Source organism: Lissotriton vulgaris, chromosome 6 (assembly GCF_964263255.1).
Source record: "Lissotriton vulgaris chromosome 6, aLisVul1.2, whole genome shotgun sequence".
NCBI classification, from domain to species: Eukaryota; Metazoa; Chordata; class Amphibia; order Caudata; family Salamandridae; genus Lissotriton; species Lissotriton vulgaris.
This window is the reverse complement of record NC_141694.1, coordinates 1,050,425,930-1,050,445,497: the sequence shown is the minus strand read 5'-3', so window position 1 is coordinate 1,050,445,497 and position 19,568 is coordinate 1,050,425,930. Positions and strand designations below refer to the sequence as shown.

Here is a 19,568-nt window from a genome sequence, read left to right as displayed (position 1 = left end):
GATTATATTACTAAAGGAAACGCTTTTGCAGACGAGACTGCACATTGCTGTGCAAAGAACAATCTTTCACTTAATCGGGAGAGGGACAATGAGCATGTAATGAACTCGCTCATGCTAATATCTGTGGTAGAAACATGGCAGGGAGTAAAAGACTTGCAAGATGAGGAGAAAAATACATGGCTCAAGGAGGATTGCAGACAGCGAGAGGAAGATGGAATTTGGGTTTACAAAGATGGGAGACCTGTTATGCCTAATTGCATGATTGCTGACATGGCACGGATGTACCATGGACCAGGTCATTTAGGAAGAGACACAATGATCAGACAGTTCAGGGAGACTTGGTATAATCCAAAATTTAGGGTCATTGCAGAGTCACTTTGCCAACGTTGTTTGATCTGTCAGCAAATCAATCCAAACAGAAAACAAGCATTGGAAATGCAATAGGTCTCGCAGCATTAGAGTTAGTGCTTTTAGAATTGTTTATGGTTTTTTTTGTAAATCTTTAGCATTTTTGTTTCCTGTAGCCAATGCTAAAGAATTAAAAAAAAAAAAAGCCATAAACATTTCTAAAAGCTCTAACTCAAATGCTCCGAGACCTATTGCACTGTGTGAGGGTGAGGGGTTGAGGGTGAGTGAGGGTGAGTGAGGGTGAGTGAGGGTGAGGGTGGGTGAGGGTGGGTGAGGGTGGGTGAGGGTGAGTGAGGGGTTGAGGGTGAGGGTGAGTGAGGGTGAGTGGTTAAGGGTGAGTGAGGGTGAGGGGTTGAGGGTGAGTGAGGGTGAGGGTGAGGGGTTGAGGGTGAGTGAGGGTGAGGGGTTGAGGGTGAGTGAGGGTGAGGGGTTGAGGGTGAGTGAGGGTGAGGGGTTGAGGGTGGGTGAGGGTCACATTGTACCTGCTACGCGGAAACGTGAATTCTGACGTGGTTGAACCTGTGCCCTGCAGGTTACTCGCCCCAGCAGCAAGTGTTACAATCAACTAATCTATTCCACGCTCTAAAAAATCACATAACATCAGCGATGTTCACAAACTCTTCTGTTCCGGGGCTGTGAGTTGAGGGGGATGCAATTCGAGATAAACAAGGCAACGTTAGAAGCCAGAGGAAGAAAACAGGTCTGGTAGGTCTGATCATGTCACTTTATACATGGCTTAAAGTCAAGGAAAAAGCGCTATTACATGGCCAGTGCTGACTGCATCATAGCGCTTTGAGGCAATTTTCCACCAGCTAGGGCAACCCGAGGGAGGTGCAGGGAAGGAGGGTGGGAGAAGCAACACCTGGATGGGAAAAAGAAACACGATGGAGGTGAGGGAGCAGTTATAACAGAGGAGGGAGATATGGGAAAAGCAAAATGAGGGAGGTATCCTTACGAGGGCCCTGGTGGTTTTTTTTTAAAAGAAATTAAGCACTGGGTGGGTGAGAGGGAGAGAAGCAGCAGGCACAAGGGGAAGTAAGTCAATGGCAGTGGCAGTTGTAGTAGTGGACAGGCCCTTAATTATAAACAGTACGTCTCGCAAGTGAGAGCACATGCACCGCATGCGCTGACCTAGGCCGGACATAAAAACGACTCGCACTTTACTTCATTCGTATAAAAAAGTGCTTCAGCTCCGAATAAAGTGAGCTAAAACAGCTCAGGGGTTACAACACCTGGAGCTCAACTGCTTGTGCTAGCTATTGGCTGCAGATTCATAAGCAACTAACTAGCTCCACTACTCAGCCTACAAACTATAATAAAACGAGCACTTCGGATACCCATTTATTATACCTAATGTGCAAAAGACTGGTGTTTTGGTATCTGGCAGAAAACACAAGATTTAGCGCCTTGTGGAAAAAATGTGGGTTTGGAATAATTTATTATGAGAGCGGCACCGTCACATAAGATGGAGCTGACCGGTATAGTTACCGTCCACGTGCAGGTAACCTGTGACAACGGCAGCATTTGTTAAGCATAAGTAGGGCGCGGCGCTATATCAAAACAAAAAAATATAATAAACCCGCTAATCCAGGCGCTTTGCTGCCCGGGCCCTGCAGGAGGAGAGATGCTTTCAGCGTCTCCGCAGACATAAACAAACCCTGATTAGAGGCAGTGTGACACGCCGAGGTGTCGGATGAGCACACCCGCCCGGCGCAGGGGGGAGGGGAAGCGATAGTTCTTCCTGCTGCCACCGAGGCCTTCAGTTTGCAGATGTCCACCACGCCTGCTTTCTAGCAGAGGCAAGCACGGAAGCAGGCAGGCGTGCAGAGGCAGGGCCGGCCCGCAGGTATGTGCTCCGACGAGACAAGAGCTCACACCTAGTCCCCGTGCGGAAGGAGACAGAGCCTGAACGGAGATGTGGTACTGCGCAGTGACGTCAGACGGACTGCGCGTGCCCTGTCACACCTTCCGCCAGTCCTGGATTTATAGCCACTCTTTGCATGATTGCAGAAGGCCTTGAGAAAATTGAAAATATAAGCCTGGCCAATCGAAAAATCTGATATTTCAAATGTTATTCCGGTGCCAGGGATAGTCATCTGTTGGGCTCAAAGGTATGTGAGTCAGAGCTCGCAATTCAAATCTTGAATCTTGCATATATGTATTGGAATTTCTGTATCACAAAGCGTACTTTGAAGCACGGTATATTAAAGGGCCGATGCACGTTTGCGTACATCAAACGGTGTTTTAGCCGTTAACCTTACATTTCAGAAACATATAATCCTATTCCATTTTTATACATACATGTTTAAGGTACAGGGAGATAGCTATTTTGTAAAGAGCAAAACCAGGCACACAATTAGCAATTTTGTTGATGAATGAAAATGCGGCTTCTGAAATATTTTAACGGCATTACCCGATAAACAATACACGTTAGAAGTATACAAAAGTAAACTATTAACCAAATGTAAGGGACGTGACATGGGTACTTTAACAAAAAAACAACAACAAAAACCCCACATAATATGATGTAACAGCATTTACGAGTTGAGCTGGGGGATGGGGCGGAGCGGGTAAAAAAAAAAAAAAGACGGAGGGAAAGCAGATAAGGGGAGGGGGGAGGAGAAATGCGACACGGCGGGAAGGGGAGGGGGCGGAGCGGGTAAAATAAACAAACGAGACGGAGGGAAGAGAGGGGAGGGGGGAGGAGAAATGCGACACGGCGGGAAGGGGAGGGGGCGGAGCGGGTAAAACAAGACGGACGTGCACGCGCTTTTAAGCTCAATGCGCATGCGCATTGAGCTTAAAAGTCACGGGCACTGCAAGGAATCGCCACGATTCCTTGCAGTGTGGATAAAGAGTGGATAAGTCCCAATACTCTCGCTTGCTCGATGCGCATGCGCATCGACAGGCGAGACCTAAACAGTGGTAAGCATGGGAACCATAGGTCGGGAGGGTGGTCCTTTTACCAGGTTGCAAATGGATTTCATTGACATGCCACAACACAATAAGCTCAGGTATGTTCTTGTAATTGTCTGTTTGTTTTCAAGATGGGTCGAAGCTTTCCCAACTCGTCACAATGATTCAATCACTGTGGCAAAATTGCTTTTAAGGGAGATCATACCTAGATATGGTTTTCCAGTGACTATTGAAAGTGATCGCGGCAGAAATTTTGAAAACAGACTAACTGAACTAATTTGTGAAGCATTTGGAATTAAACAGAAACTGCACTGTGCATACAGACCAGAAGCATCAGGTGTTGTAGAACAGATAAATGGGACAATCAAAAACAGAATTTCAAAAATGTGTCTAGCTACAGGGATAAAGTGGACAGATGCTCTTCCACTTGTTTTGATGTCTTTGAGAAGTACTCCAGACAAGAAAACAGGTCTTAGTCCTCATGACATTCTTATGGGAAGAGTAATGAGACAGGCTCATATTCCAGTTGGAAAGTTGCTAGCAATAAATGACTGTGCAATTTTAGACTACTGTAAGCAACTCTCTGACGTGGTAACCTCTGTATTCCATCAAGTGGGAACAGATGTGATTTCAAAGGAAAAGGAGCAAGCTCATGATCTTTTGCCAGGAGACTGGGTCAGAACAAAGGTTCATCGAAGAAGGAACTGTTTGGTACCCAGGTGGCAGAAAGCAAGGCAAGTGATTTTAGTCACAACTAATGCTGTTAAGTGTAGGGGCTTGAAAAGGTGGGTGCATGCAAGCCATACCACGTGACTCACGTGATTCTCGTGACATCCTACGCTGACGACACCCAGCTTGTCGTCACTATCGATAAAAGACTTCCGGATGCTGCCACCAGATTCCAGAACTGTCTGTCAGAAGTCTTTTCCTGGCTCAACTTGAATCATTTAAAATGCAACAGCGCCAAAACAGAAATAATTCCCCTTGGCAAAGGCACATTCTTTTCCCCCAAAGACTGGTGGCCTCATAACTCTGAAGCACCACCTAGCGCGGTCGCTTCAGCCCGCAACCTGGGCGTTCAATTTGACGCTTCCCTCAGCTTCGATGAGCATGTGCGCATTACCGCAGGGCGCTGTTTTAGTCTGATCAGGCAATTAAAGAATTTTTTCAATTTTCTGCCTATCACAGCCAGGAAATCAGTCGCGGTGGCGCTTATCCTCTCCCGGCTGGATTATTGTAACGGCCTCCTAGCAGGCATCAAGAAATCTTCTCTGAAAAAACTCCAAAGTGTTCAACATGCAGCAGCCAGGCTTGTTTTAAAACTCCCCCGTCGGTCCTCGGCCTCTGCAGCCCTCAACGCCCTCCATTGGCTGCCCCTCCATAAGAGAATCTTATTTAAGCTCTTAGTCACTGTATTTAAAGCTAACAAGTGCACGGGTCCATCCTACCTGACCAAGCGTTTCCAGCGTTACACTCCAACCCGCTGTTTGAGGTCATCTGGTGCCAATCTCATCTCTGAACCCCGTATGAAATTAAAATCTACGGGTGGAAAGACCTTTTCTTTTCTGGCGGCTAAGGCATGGAACCGTCTCCCCCCCGACCTTAGGCATGCTCCCTCAGAAAGCCTATTTAGGAAATCCCTGAAAACTTGGATTTATTCTCAGTCCGACTCCTCAGTTCTCGCAGCCATCTGATCCATGCCCCCCCATAGACGATCTTCTGTGTGCTCAGCGCCAAGATGCTCCCTCCGGAGCGAAAGTTAGCGCTCTACAAATGCCAATAAATATCAAAAATAAATACCCTTTGTGTACCTGCACCAGATAACCCTGACGAAGATAGTGACGAAACTACAACAGATTCAGATTCTGAGGAAGAAGAGAATCCTGAAAATGCAGATTCTGAAGATCGACAGAGAAGTCGACATCTGGTAAAACCGAAAGCAAATCAAGCATCAGATGAAAAAGAACTAGACATCGTTGTTGTTGATTCAGAAAATGATGAGGATGTTCTAGAAAAAAGAACTGAAAAGGAAACTGTGTCAGAAGAGATTCAAGATCAGGAGAGTATTGAAAAGCAGATTGAAAGCTCTGAAAGCAGGAACGGAAATTCTGAAACTGGGAAGTTAGAAGTAATTCCAGAAGAAGACGAATTGCCAAGTACCAGCTACAGAGATGTTGTTCCTAACGGAGTGAAGCTGCTGAGTAAAGAAGTTCTTAGATACAGTATTGAAATCTCTGAAACTGACTCAGATGACAGTGATGAAGAATCTGAAATAAGAAAATTCAGAAAAAGAGCTTGGAAAGCTGAAAGTAATGAAATTGAGCCTAAGAAGAAACTCTTAAGAAAAGGTGATGTCTGGCCTAAAGAAGATTTGAAATTCAAATTGGTCAACAAATCTAAAGAACAGATCAATGAGATAAGTCAGAAAGGTGAAACAGACAAAAAGGGACAAGTTGGAAAGAAAATTGAAGTTATAAACAGAAAAAGTAAGAGACCATTGAAGCCTAATCAAAAGTATAAATCTCCAGAGTGGGCCTATTTGATAATCCCACCAATCGTTGAAGTGAGCAGCAGTAGCCAAGAAGATTTGGAAGAAAATAGTGACAATGATTGAGGTTTAGTTGCAGTTAGGGTTGGTTTCCTTTTTGGCATAAAGCTGAAGAAATTGTGTTAGGTGACACAAGGACGAAGAAATTGTGTTAGCTGAATACTTTTACGGACGCACGGTCGAAGAAAAGTTGTTAGAGGGTTACTAAAAAAAATTTCTTTAAAAGGGGAGGGTGTGTGTGTTATACAGTTATACATACTAATTCTGTAAAAAATTTAAATTTTTGTTTTGTTTGAGCAAAAATGCCTAACGCTGATAATTCTAGGTGTGCAATTCTTGAAAGATGTTGCAAAATGTCTTCAATTTGTGTTATTTTGATTATTTTAGTTTGGTTAGTTTTAGCAGTCATTTTCCCTTTTGGAATTGATAAGGAGCATTATAAAATAAATATGACAAGCAAAGCTGAATCAAAACAAGCTGATCATGATGTTGCAGGCAGAACTAACAGAATTATTGAGCATAAACCAGATGTTCATCAGGACAGATCAGTTGGAGATTTTTCTACTAATTCATTTTCCAGACTCCTTTCGGAATATGTTAGAGTCATGGATGTTAAGGATTGTTACGTATGTGTTAAGCTTCCTACTTCTGTTTCTGAAGGGGTTAAGTATAATATGCTTCCCCTTACTTATGGAATAACATGCAGTGTTATATCAAGCTTGTTCTATCAAACTGGTCGTCTGGAATACTACTATTCTGACTTTGACGAGATCTTTGCGAATTTGAAAGTTGTGAACAATCTTAACAAAGTTAAGCCTGCCAAACAGATGAGGGAATTTTTCCTGGTTACAAATGAATTAACATACGAATATGCATACAAGAATAATTTAACTTGCAAAATGAGGGATGAAGAAAGATCTTTCCTTGATCAGGTTGAGGAGAGAAGAGCAATTTATAAGAGGAATGAAATGCTGAAACAAACTAAATCTAAGTTTTGGCAGATAGAAGATGAGAAACTTAATGGTGAAAACAGATTTGCTGCCATTCATATAGATGAACCAGTTAGTGGAAAGCTTTGTATTAGAAGAGATAATACGCTTTACGATAACTATTTTGTCGGTGCTAGCCAATGTGAGGACACTTACTGAATTATTGGGGGTTGGGGATTTAAAGGTGGCAAAGACCCAATTTTCCCAGGGATTTATTTTGTTTGTGGAAATAAAGCATATTTCAGTCTTCCTGACCATTGGTATGGCACATGTTACCTTGGTCTTGTCTTTCCTAAAATTTTCCATGTTGACAGAAATGGAGAAGGATCATTCGAAATTGGCTAACACCTGAATAGGTTGAAAAGAGAAAGTTTTTTCAGAAATTATGGGAGATATTTTTGGCGCAATAATTCCTATGGTGGGAATTACCCTGAATGCAATAAAAATCAGAAAAGTTTCCACAATTGTTGACAGATTGTCCACTGATACTGCAGGTGGTTTCCAGTTGGTCAATACAGAGCTCATTGCTACCAGAAGCATGGTTATGCAAAACCGGCTTGCTTTAGACATCCTTTTAGCAAAAGAGGGAGGAGTCTGTGGGATTTTGCATGTTCAGCACTGCTGTACATATATCCCAGATAAAAGCCAGAATATTGAATCATTAATTAAGAATATTACAGAATTTCATACTGAAATAGAACCCATGGAAGAGGACAGTTTTTCTGAACGTTTGGCAAAAAGATTTGGGGCAATCAAGGAATGGTTTGCTGACATTGGCAGTTCAATCATTGGCAAAGTGCTTTACCCTGTTATAGTTATTGTTATAGTGACACTCTTGTTAAAAATCAGTTGCATGGTTCACAAAAGAAAGAAGCATTTGAGGGAAAAGAAGAGGATTTATAAACTCAGAAAAGCCCAAGAGAAGGAGATAGAAATGGATGAGTTCCGTAGGGCTCAACATGATATTTCCAGACAGAGACAGACTGATGAAACAGGAGTTTAGATTTACTAATACTGAGAGAAATCATTATATATCATTTCTAAAAGTAAAATTTAGTATAACATTTTTGGGTTTTGTTTGGTGATTTTTAAATCAGCAGATGAGGGAGCTGATGGAGCGGACTTTCAGAATTATTTCTGAATAGTTTGTGATAAATGAAACTCATGATTTTTATTTTTACTAATGTGTGTTGCATGATTTGCACGTTTACTGATTCAACCTAGTATCGTATACACCATCACCAACACGCGGGTTTAATCATTTGTGCTCTTGTCATGTTTGTCATTTTGCTTTGAATAATATATTTACTTTGTCTTTTGTTTCGTTATTTAATAACTGCAGCTGTTTTTAAAATAATAGCATGTGCATTCTTTTAAATGTGCTTCTGTTTATGTATTGTTGTCTCATGTGTCTGTGTTTGCTTATTTGTTCGTATGCAAAACTAGGTAACATAGCTAATGGGTTAATTTTAGCAAAGGGGGTGGGTAACAGAATAATTGTCATTTCTCCAATTAATTATTGTCTTGTGTTTTCTTGCATACTAGACTCACGCTCACGTTAAAAGGGCTGGGACCTACTTCTAAAATGGATGTCTGAAAAGCTTTACTAAAGTGGGCCTTGCACAGCTACGTTGGAATGTGAAAATGTTGTTCTACATTAATTCTTGGAGAAAGGCTTGCAAACAAAGGCTGTGTGGAAGCTTAGGACATTTGGTTCAGATTGCTTCATAGTCGTTCGGCAGCGGAAAAAGCTTGAGCGGACGAAGGAAATGATATTGGTATTTGTCAAATGTAACTTTCCTCGGAAGCTGCTGGTGACATTAAATAATGGACAATGCCGCTCTTGAAAGAACGTGACTCTGGCTATGCGAGAGTCGGATGACCGCATCAGAAGACATCCATTAGCCAATAGAATTTTGTTCTCCTCGAATATTTGTATTCTTTTAGTTAGTTTTAGATAGGAAAATACTATAAGAATTGCCCCCTTGCTAAGAGCACCGCTCGTTCGTTCCTGTGCTCCAGAGACGTTGCCAGATTTCCCTTTCACGTAAGACTTAGATACTTTACTTTTCCTTACAGAGTTTTTCTTTAGCTAAGTTAGGGAAATAGGGAAATAGGCTATGGAGAACTAAATAATCTAAGTGTTTGAGCATTTAACTCATGCTTATTTTGGTTTGAACTTGCTAAGTCTTTTGTGCCTATAATGAATTAACTTGCTAAAATAAAAATTGCTAATAAAAGAGAATTCTCGAAAATGCATTTGCTTTAAAATAAAATTAATAAAATAGATTTTGAAATGACAAGCTGGTCTTGTTTATTTCCTTGAGTTACCATTAGTTAATCTATTGCCTTATTTTTGTGACTTAATTAAAATGTTTACTATGTTTGATTAATTAGGTCATAAGATTCAGTAGGTCATAATTCATGTCTCAGTCAAGATTGGGCCTAGTGTTAATTTAATAAATAATGGTGAGTATTGTGGTGTAGATTTTGTGCATATGAGACAGAATTTTTTTAGACCCGCTGGATCACTTCAAATGTATTTCTTAGCAGTTCTACATCAATCTATCTCTGTGGCTGCAGCTACCAACCTACTGCAGGAAAACCTAGGGCTAGAATTGGCACGGTGAGAGTTTATTACCCGGTTTATGCAGGTAAACTCATGTCAGGTCAGTTTGTGTCTTGCAATAGAGTTTGTGTCGGCACCCAATACTTCATTTAAACTGAAAGCACTGATAAAGTAAACTCTGACTCCCTTCAATGTGCAGTACTAGCGTAAGACACTCTGGAAAGTCTGTGCGAATATGCCTCAGCAAAGTTGTGGGTGGGTGTTGTGTGCCCTTCGCAGTCGCACGAGTGTGAGCAGAGTTGTGGCAGAGGCCCACCACTTGGATCTCATTGCTGAAGAAAACTGCATGACCAGGCTGGTTAAGTGTTCATCCAACTTCGGCAATAGCAGCCTCCTGGGTGGGGGGGGGGGGGGGGGGGGGGGAGAGGGGGGATTGTTGGTCCACCAGGGCCGGTAATGATGACTCCTTTGTCTACAGCTGAGTGCCAGGTTCTCAGGTTACAGGAGAGATGCTGGATGGCAAGCGGGTACTTAGAAAGCAGTTGTCACTTCATGCAAATTGACAATTGACACATGACCCATGCTGGGAGACACGTCGTAGCTCGGTGCATGTCACACTCCCAATAACTTATTGGGAGTGTGACATGCACCGAGCTGCGAATAACAAATTGACTTCTTCAGGCTAGATGCCCAGCCCTTGTCATCTTTGCCGTTATTTTAGCTGAAGCACTTCAGCCCAAAGACGCCTTCCGAGCGGGCATCCGCCGCATACCTGAAAATGAATGGAGTCAGACATATTCCTGTGGAATTTGGAAACCCGCTTGATGAAGAAAGATTAGCGTGTGTTGCTTTGGTGTAAGAGAGAGTAGCGCATTTCTTTCGACCACATCCGATCTAAAAGAATGCTTGCAGCCTCTTAGGTCATTTAATGCATTGTATTGTAGATTACCCCTTCTGATGCATCTATGTACTCTATACGTGTGTGTGTCTGTCTGTCTTTTGTGAAGAGTATGTTCTTGGCTCCAACTTCGAAAGATCGCCAAACAGTTTATAACAATGGCATGGTACATTAGCTTCTCTTTCCTCCCCCTCGCTCCCCCTCGCTCCTCCACCCCACTCTCTCTGCTGTTACTCCCCCTCCTTTTTAATCAGTCATGGGGTTTTCTGAGGTAGCAGCCCGCAATTAAATGTAAACAAAGTGGTTTTTCCCACATTTTTTATTAATCACAGACACAGTTGATGGAGTTATTTAATAAAGCTCCGGACTGTTTCTGAGCGTATACGTCACTGCTTATCTCTCATGCGTATGGAGCTCGGCTCTGTAAGGGATCATGTTTCAAGAGGATAACTGGCTCTGGGAAAAATAAAATCATGCTTAAGAAACAGACCCTTGTTGAAGGGACCCCCATGCACAGACCCCGCGAAGGAGCTTGGAAGTGTGTGGGCTGTAGCCGGGCCAGCTGTTGGACTTGTGACTGGGAGGAGAATGAGGGTGCGCCTGCCTTTGAGGGGCCTGCTGCTGGCCTGTGGCCTGCTCTGCTGCTATGCCTGAGGAGGTGAGTGCAAAACCTGGGGTGGGGGGCGAGGGGGGCCTTCCAGATTATTCCTGCCTTTTATAATGGCACTCCAGACCCCCCAGGATATAGCGGCTTTTGTAAAAATGCTGCGATTTCTACAAAAGTGCCGATTTCGCAGGCACTTTTGTAAAAATCGCAGCATTTTTACAAAAGTGCTGATTTCGCTGCAAATCGCGAAATCCTGGAGGGTCTGAATAACTAACTAACAAACTAACTAAAGCAAGACAGAGTGGTTGCAATGTGACCAGATTGATTTATTCCCATCTAAACAAATTAGTGCCACTTCACAGTGTTTGCCAGTGAAGCCCTACTTTTGTTTTCTCGTCGCTCTTTGAACAACATTGATTTCCCTGGGTGGGAAAGTGCACTATTCCTGGAGGTACTGAAATACATGCTTGATGGGTAAATTGGAAAACAAAATGCATACTGCGGCTCTGTATTCACAAACGCGGTCTATTTAAACCACACTGCTTACGTTTTGTAAGGATGTAAGCAATGGGCATTGAAGTGGGTCCCTTTTGGGTCCTGTAGTCCTGGGCTTAACTTTTCAGGCAAAAGCACTCACTAATTTCTGAACAATGAGTGTAAAAAGAAAAAGGTAACCATGTTGTTCCTAGTCCTACTTACATTTCACATGCTTTTCTTAACCAGTTTACCGTGGCGAACATTTTAATGCGGTGCGGGCGTTCTGAAGGGTGGGCGGGGCTGCGTCAGCCAACGGCCGTGCACAGTACAGGGAGGGAGTGCTCCCGTCAGCCACTGGGAGAACGGAATGGGTTAATCTTGCATTCCCCATGAGTGTTTGTTTTCCCAGGATGATATTTTTTTTTGTTAGCATGGGGCTAGTCTAGTGCGTAATTTGGATTGAGTCACATCCAGGTGTTTATAGAGGGTCAGTGCAGTGCAAGCTACTCTCAGTGGGGCAGTATGGTGTCAGTGGGTGAGAGGATGTGGCACTATGGTCAGAGCTGGGGCACCAGGTACAGCCAGTCCACCTGACCAATCCCCCTGAGGGAGAACATTCCCGTGCCAGATGTTAGAAGGCCCCGCAAGATCTTAACCCCTTCCATGCGGCCGCGATTTGCGCCTGTGCGGCAGAATCGTGAGTGGGCGGGTTTATGACAGCCCCCAGCCGTCATCAGCACATGAGCACCGTAGTGCATGATAGCTGGGGGCCGTCATCAGCATGCAAGGGGTTAAAGCCCTGGTGTCTTAGCACTAGCAGTGGCAAGTGTGGGTTAACCTTGAAGACCTGTCCACCAAAATTCATTCTGAAGTTCACCTCCAGTCTTGCGGGCAGGCCTATGAAGCAGCACACCCTAGAATGACAGTGACTGTCAATGAGGTCACAAGACCCTTGAGCAGGGTGGCTCTAGGGCAGTGTGACTACACCAGGCGCTGACCAGCTGCGGTCCGTGCAGGTAACAGAGGTGGGGCAGAGGGGCCATGTAAGGGGGGGATTTCGAGGGACGATGCAAAGGGGAAATTAAATAAATAATTTTTCCTCTGCATAGTCCTTCGAAATCCCCCTTACTCAGACCCCTGCCCCACCACTGTTACCTGCATGGACCATGGCTGGCGCGGACTTCAGTTGGAGGAGTCATATTTGCAAGTATAAAATGGTTTTAAAAGCACTTGCTGCCTCCTTCCTGGACTCTAACAATTTTGAGCAACAATAAAAATGTCATGATAACTTCTGTTATTAATGTTCTTAGTAGAAAGAGATAGTGTTTTGTCTAGTGGACATTTTGACTCATGGAAAGGAGGTGCAGAGGGTTAATGTGCCTGCTGCTAAGAACATGTACCATGCAGATCACAAAGTGCACATAATGCAAATAGGTCAGTGAGCTACTGCTTTTGTTAGAGAGACCCTATTGTTACTTGCAGTTAATAAGTTAAAATCCTAATATAGAACAGTGAGCTCGTAACTGTCATGTAAGAGCTGAATGCAAATTGCAAGGTATAAATTAAAGCGTTATGGTTTTTCCCCAGTCTTCGATTATCCTAAATCCAGAAAAAGGGTTAATTTGGGTAGAAATCAATTTTGAATATTATAGAGAACCACCAACCATGGTATTAAGTTTTGAATTCTGCGTTTGTTTCTCCAGACCAATCACTATTAAACTATTCTGCGTACTAGTATGGTTGTCATGTGACTCCTACACCTTGTAGTCCGTTGTCTTACGTAACATTTCCTATACAGTGATTTACACACGTATGATTGATTGTGTCTGTGTAATATGTGTGATGTAAAGTGCTCCGACACCCTACACTGGTATTAGTGGTGCTGTAAATTTTCAGATACTTTATTATTGTTACATTTTTAAACTTGCTGAAAGTCTCTGCAAAGATCGATCCTTATTAGTACCAGTGGAACATACAACTGCAGCAGGGAGAAAGGGGACCAGTCAACCTTTGCAAAGGGCCCGCCACTTCACAGCAGCACAAGTCACATTTTTTTGGGAACTTTTGATCCATTAGAGCTATAATCAATTTACTAGTTAAAAAACATCAGATAATGCAGCAGATGATGTATTATGTGGCAAATATGTCAGATCCATAATAAAGTGGAAAACATTTGTAAACTATGATATTTTGCCATTCATGTTTGAACTGCTCTTGTGGAAAAAGGGTGGAGAAGTGCTGGTGACAGAAACTCCATGGCTGGGAGACATGGCTTGAGATTCCACTTTTGGGGATATTTAGAACATTCTGTGATTTGAAACGTATCCCACTTTGTGAATGTATTTTAATGTCAATAACTCACATCAAACCTTAAATAAACAGGTGTATCCATTGGTTAAATTAAATAACGTAATAACCTGTAACCTGTTAGTGAAAAGGGAAACAAATACTTAAAATTGGGATATTTTGCTCTTTCTGCCACACCCCTGACTCGGCCCACTGACCCAATCCATTAGTTATTCTAGCCTTCTGATTCTCCGCCCACAGTTACCCTACTTCCCCCCCCCCCCCCACTTCGACCACAGCGTATCAATGACAGTGTTTTTAAAAAAAATACTAATTATGCGTCCCTGAACAATATTAATCCAGTCTAGCCATTTCAAAGCGAAGTCCTGGTTTGGTCATACTGTGGATTGAGGAACCTTTTTAAAAGTTCAGAACTACATGCCTTTCGGATAGATAGGCACATGGTACAAAAGAGGTACTGCCAAAGATACAGAAACCAAAGAGACAAAAAAAGAGCAGTGGCAAGGACGAGATGCAGACTCGGTCAGTATAAAATATCTACCGGAGAGGGAAGGCATATGGAGCAGAAAGCTTCCAGGAAAGAATGGTTCACACGATACCGGTTGTCAATACTCGGGCATACAAGGCAAGGCTCAGAAAATAAGTGAAAGAGGGACGACCGAGGTGGCACTTACCTTGGTCCTTCCGTTGATCCTGAAGTTGCCGAGCTTCCCGTTACAGTGCCGGATCAGGTCGTCCATGCAACTCATCAGCCCCCCAATGGCCTTGCATTCGGGCTCGCTGCCCTCCACCCAGGTGATCTGGTCTCCGCGGATGTCGCGCGACGAGTCGCTCTTCTGGCTCACGAGCTGCCCGTCCGTGAAGCGACCCGTGCCTCGCAGCGCGCGCACCTCCCGCGCAACACCCTCGCCCGCCACCGGGCCCAGGAAGTCGTCGAGCACGCAGATGCCGTGCTTCTCCATGCATGGCAGCAGGTACTCTCGAGCCAGTCGCTGGGAAGGTGGCGGGCCCCGGCTCTGCCCATTCAGTGCCCCGCGTCGCGAGCCCCCACCGACGGCTGCAGTCATGAACCGCCCAGACCGCTCAGTGTAGTTCTCGGCGGCCAGCGGCTGTGGCTCAGGGGGTTGCTGGGAGGCGACATCCGGTGTAGTATCATTGCCACCTGGGCTGGCGGAGGCGATTGGGGTGGTCGAGGCCCCAGCGTTAGCAGTGTCAAAGGCCCCAGTGACTGATCCCTCGTTCACTGGCGTGGCAGAACCCCCGGTGCTAGAGGTGGGAGTGGCAGTGTTGCCACCAGGCTGCTCGCCCCCTTTACACACCAGCTTGTGCTTCTTCCAGTCCTGACGCTGGTGCTCCTTGCTGCAGTAGAAGGAGCTCCGGCAGCGGCCACAGCGCAGCAGCTGTTCGAGTTTACCGCAGAGCTCACAGTACTGCCGCTCGCTCAACCCGCCCGAGGCCATACCAGCCTTCGGGGAGGCCGCCGCCAGAGCCCGGTTGGATCAGCCCCGCATGGCCGCCAGGAGCTGCGACGGGAGCCTTCGCCGGCCTACACTCGGCCCCAGCTGCTCGTTCGCGCCCTCTCGCACGTACGCCAAAGGCTGGTGTCAGCGGCAGGGCCGCGACTGCCTTCTGCGTGGGAAGGAGGGGTCTGTTCCCGACTTTCGCTTGTCCCGCCCCCGGCGGCTGAGTGGAGATGGAGGTTGGGCCGCGCCGATGACAACCTTTGGCCTCCTCTCTGCCTCGCCTGCCTGCCTGCCTGAGAATCTCGGGTCCCCTGCCCAGGTGTTAGACAATCGTTATACGCAGCGAAGGAAGGTGGCATTGAAATCCTTTCAGAAGTACTCAAGTACCCTCTGAACTCTTGGAGGCTCCCCCTAAACAGTGGTTTTGACTGTTAAGCTTCTCGGCGTGGATACAGTTCACACAAAATCCACCTGACAAGCCACGCTGCTTGAGCATTATTTAGTCAAAGATCAAAATAAGCTTTATTCGGCTTTTGTTTAAAACCATAAAAGCAGCAAAGAAATACAAACATGTATAAATAACTCAACATAACATTTGCAAAAGAAAAACCAACTATTAAAACAAACTAAAATTAATTTGTCCATTTCAGGTGAATGAAAAGGTACATGCAGTAATCGGGAAAAGGGTAGTGGTTATTGGGACAGGGTTCCTAACGTCCCCTTTTACCATGATTTATGATTCCATGCCAATTGCCTGGGGGACGGATAGGATCGGGGGGCGGGATAGAAGTCGTACAAGTCCCAGGTGTGAATAGGGCCATCTCACGTCCCCTTTTACCATGAATTATGCCTGGGGGATGGATAGGGTCGGGGGGCGGGATAGAAGTCGTACAAGTCCCAGATGCGAATAGGCCCGTCTCCCTCCCTAGGTTGGGAGGATCGCAAATAAGGGACAATGTTCGTTGACTTGAATTTAATTAGAATGAGGTCGCCCGGGATGTCTTTGGGTGACGTGCCTAGCCACCCTACCCTCCTAACACTCAAGATGCCGCCATCTAAAGCAGGTTGCAATGGTCTGTGTTGTTTTAGCCAGGAGATGGTTTTGTGTAACAAGTCCTGATGAGTTTCAAATTTGCCCTGGCTAGGTGCGGGGACCCCAGAAAGAACAGTCACATAGGGGGCAGCTTCTGGAGGTACGTTAATCCGATTCCTGCTTTCGTGTGCGAGCCTAGGACATCTATGGGGTACAGGTACGGGATTAATGATACTGTTCCGTCTTCTTGGCTTAGGTAGAGAAATGAGGGGTTCAGAGGTACGAACTTCCATAAGTGTCGAGGGTTTGAAGTATTCATTGTTGTTGCTGGGGAGAATAGGGTGAGTGGGTGTGACCGTTGTTCCAGTTGGGGTATGGTTCCTTAATAGTTTATTTTCTATGCTGGTTAACCTATCTCCCAGCTTATTGATTTTAGTAATCAAAGGTGATAGTGCAGTAAAAAACAATTGTTCGATCTGTGCCAGTAGGGTTGATTGAGGTGGAGATACTGGGTTAGGTGTTTTATTTGCCGCCCCAGTCGGCAAGATTGGTGGTGAGTTGGAAGGTAGTAGTGAGGGACTAATGAACATATTGTCGGTATCATCAACATCTCTAACCACTTTTCGGGGGGTAGATACGTTCTGGACATAGTTAGTACCACACAATGCATTCAGCTCCTCCCAGATGGACATGGTATATCGACAGTGCAACGTCAGAATCAATAGTGATGAGATGCAATACCTTCAAGTTAGTAGCAGCCAAGTGGGGTGGCCCGACCCGGCCTCCTTGTGCCTCTGAGGGCCACAGAGGGCCCGCCCTTGTCCCGGGCTTCTCCCGCACGCGACTCGCGGGGCGAGTGGGCGCTCGGTGATTTGTAGCGCCTCCAGGCTCTGTGCTGACGCTTGTCAGCCGCGCCGCCCCCGAGTTTGCTGAGGCTGCTGGGGATTGTAGGCTGTGGGGAAGTCTCCCGGTGCTCCCCGTCTCCCTCTGTCCTGCCGTTTCCCTCACGGCGTGGTGCGGCGTCAGGAGCCGATGCCCCTTCTCCGTGTGAAAGGTTTTCACTATAGGTCCCCCTGGGCTCACGGGCGCTCGGTGATTTGTAGCGCCTCCAGGCGCTGTGCTGACGCTTGTCAGCCGCGCCGCCCCCGAGTTTGCTGAGGCTGCTGGGGATTGTAGGCTGTGGGGAAGTCTCCCGGTGCTCCCCGTCTCCCTCTGTCCTGCCGTTTCCCTCACGGCGTGGTGCGGCGTCAGGAGCCGATGCCCCTTCTCCGTGTGAAAGGTTTTCACTATAGGTCCCCCTGGGCTCACGGGCGCTCGGTGATTTGTAGCGCCTCCAGGCGCTGTGCTGACGCTTGTCAGCCGCGCCGCCCCCGAGTTTGCTGAGGCTGCTGGGGATTGTAGGCTGTGGGGAAGTCTCCCGGTGCTCCCCGTCTCCCTCTGTCCTGCCGTTTCCCTCACGGCGTGGTGCGGCGTCAGGAGCCGATGCCCCTTCTCCGTGTGAAAGGTTTTCACTATAGGTCCCCCTGGGCTCACGGGCGCTCGGTGATTTGTAGCGCCTCCAGGCGCTGTGCTGACGCTTGTCAGCCGCGCCGCCCCCGAGTTTGCTGAGGCTGCTGGGGATTGTAGGCTGTGGGGAAGTCTCCCGGTGCTCCCCGTCTCCCTCTGTCCTGCCGTTTCCCTCACGGTGTGGTGCGGCGTCAGGAGCCGATGCCCCTTCTCTGTGTGAAAGGTTTTCACTATAGGTCCCCTATTATTTAGTCAGTTTCCATCGATCCTCGAGGGGTATGCCGACATAACTCAGCTGGAGAGCTAAGAGCAGCTACTCTAGTAATGTTTTCCATCCGATTATAGAAGGAAAGTGCTGGTTATATTTTACCATAGGGGCTATTATATTCATGTTTGGATTTACCACACAACTGAAAATAATACATCTATTTTATGCTTAAAATAGATATTCCAATTAGCTTTGTGATGTAAAGTCAGAATTGTCTCAGCGCAGTATATAAATAATATGAATATCTTTAATGTGCTCATAATGCAGAGAAAAGATGCGGTTTAAAATCACTGGCAAAAGCCAATAGGTTTAGCTTTTTCCAAATTCTAAATGAAAGAGCTTCATCATTGATTGGTGCGTTTGTGTATGTTTATGTGGATGGATACAAGAAAGATTCAATGGATGAACGAGGAAGTACATGGATGAATGAATCAACATTCGACTGGGTGCACGGATTAATGAATTACTTAGGTAGTCACGAATTATAAATCAGCTCAGTCGTCAGTCCATATTTTCATCTTGGACATTCACGCACTGACCAATTCAAGGGGAAATCACATTCACCTACCATTGCACTCAGTGATCGAAGTGTGTGTGCGTGTGGGAGGGGGCCCATACTTTTTTTTGTAAATTCAGAAAATCAGTTCCCCTACTTTTTGTGAAATGAAAAGCGTCCCAGGACGGATAATTCCGAGAGAGGAAAATCTTCAGCAGAAGTGTGAGCAGGGAGTCTCGTGCTGTTAAACCAAGGGAGGCGCAGATAGCAAAACAAGCCTTCTTGCAAAGGGTGCGTGCTTCTCTGAAATAAATGTAAATGCGTGCATCTAGCCAATCTGCAAATGTAAAGGGTGCTTGGTAGCCGGTATTGGCTTTAATTGATAGAATCACTTAAAGCTTCATGATGATACACATGTATTTTTTTTGAGAGATATTGTAAGGGAGATACCGGCTAAGCTGTTAAGTGTTTGCTTTTAAAATACACTTACAAAAAAACATTTAATCCTGATGACACACATGTTTTCTTTTTGAGGGGTCTTGTAAGGGAGCACCAGCTAAACTATGAAGCGTGTACTTTTAAAAGACAGGTATAAAAAAACATTGCACTAGGTACAGTCTGCAAATAATCTACATTTTGAAAAATCTATTTATCTTAAACCTGTTTGTGAATTTTGTAGCAGCCTATCTTCTACTGTGTGTAATGCAAGTTTAAATTATTGATTTACATGTTCACATTGCTTTCTGTCACAGACTGGGACTTCGAAGCACTAAACATACACAAGTCACAATTCTCCGCTGCACCAATCTGGATTCAGTTGTGTGGCTCTCTAGTGCAGTGCATTAACCAACAGAGGTTTCATAATGGATTTCCCGCATATTAACATCACTTCTATAATTTTCATTTAAGCTGCAAGTTATTTTATATGTAGTTACCTGAAGGTGAAAGACCAAAAAAAGTTACAGAATATTTTTTTTGCACATATTTGACCACGCCCCCATGCTCACTCACCTGCCCCCCGTGCACAGCATCACAGTTCCCATACTTTTTTTAATAGCCTTCAACCATTGATTACACTCAACC

At 45.3% G+C, this 19,568-nt stretch overlaps 1 protein-coding gene across 1 annotated transcript in view; it reads right to left on the bottom strand.

Moving 5' to 3' along the window:
* EGLN1 (egl-9 family hypoxia inducible factor 1) overlaps positions 1-15,394 on the bottom strand; it is a 296,297-nt gene extending 280,903 nt beyond the window's left edge. Inside the window, exon 1 of the mRNA XM_086927112.1 lies at positions 14,394-15,394. Within this exon, the coding sequence (XP_086783238.1) occupies positions 14,394-15,179 (786 nt within the window). The 5' untranslated portion in view covers positions 15,180-15,394. The remainder of the gene's footprint in view (positions 1-14,393) is intronic.
* Between the last annotated feature and the right edge of the window lie 4,174 nt (positions 15,395-19,568).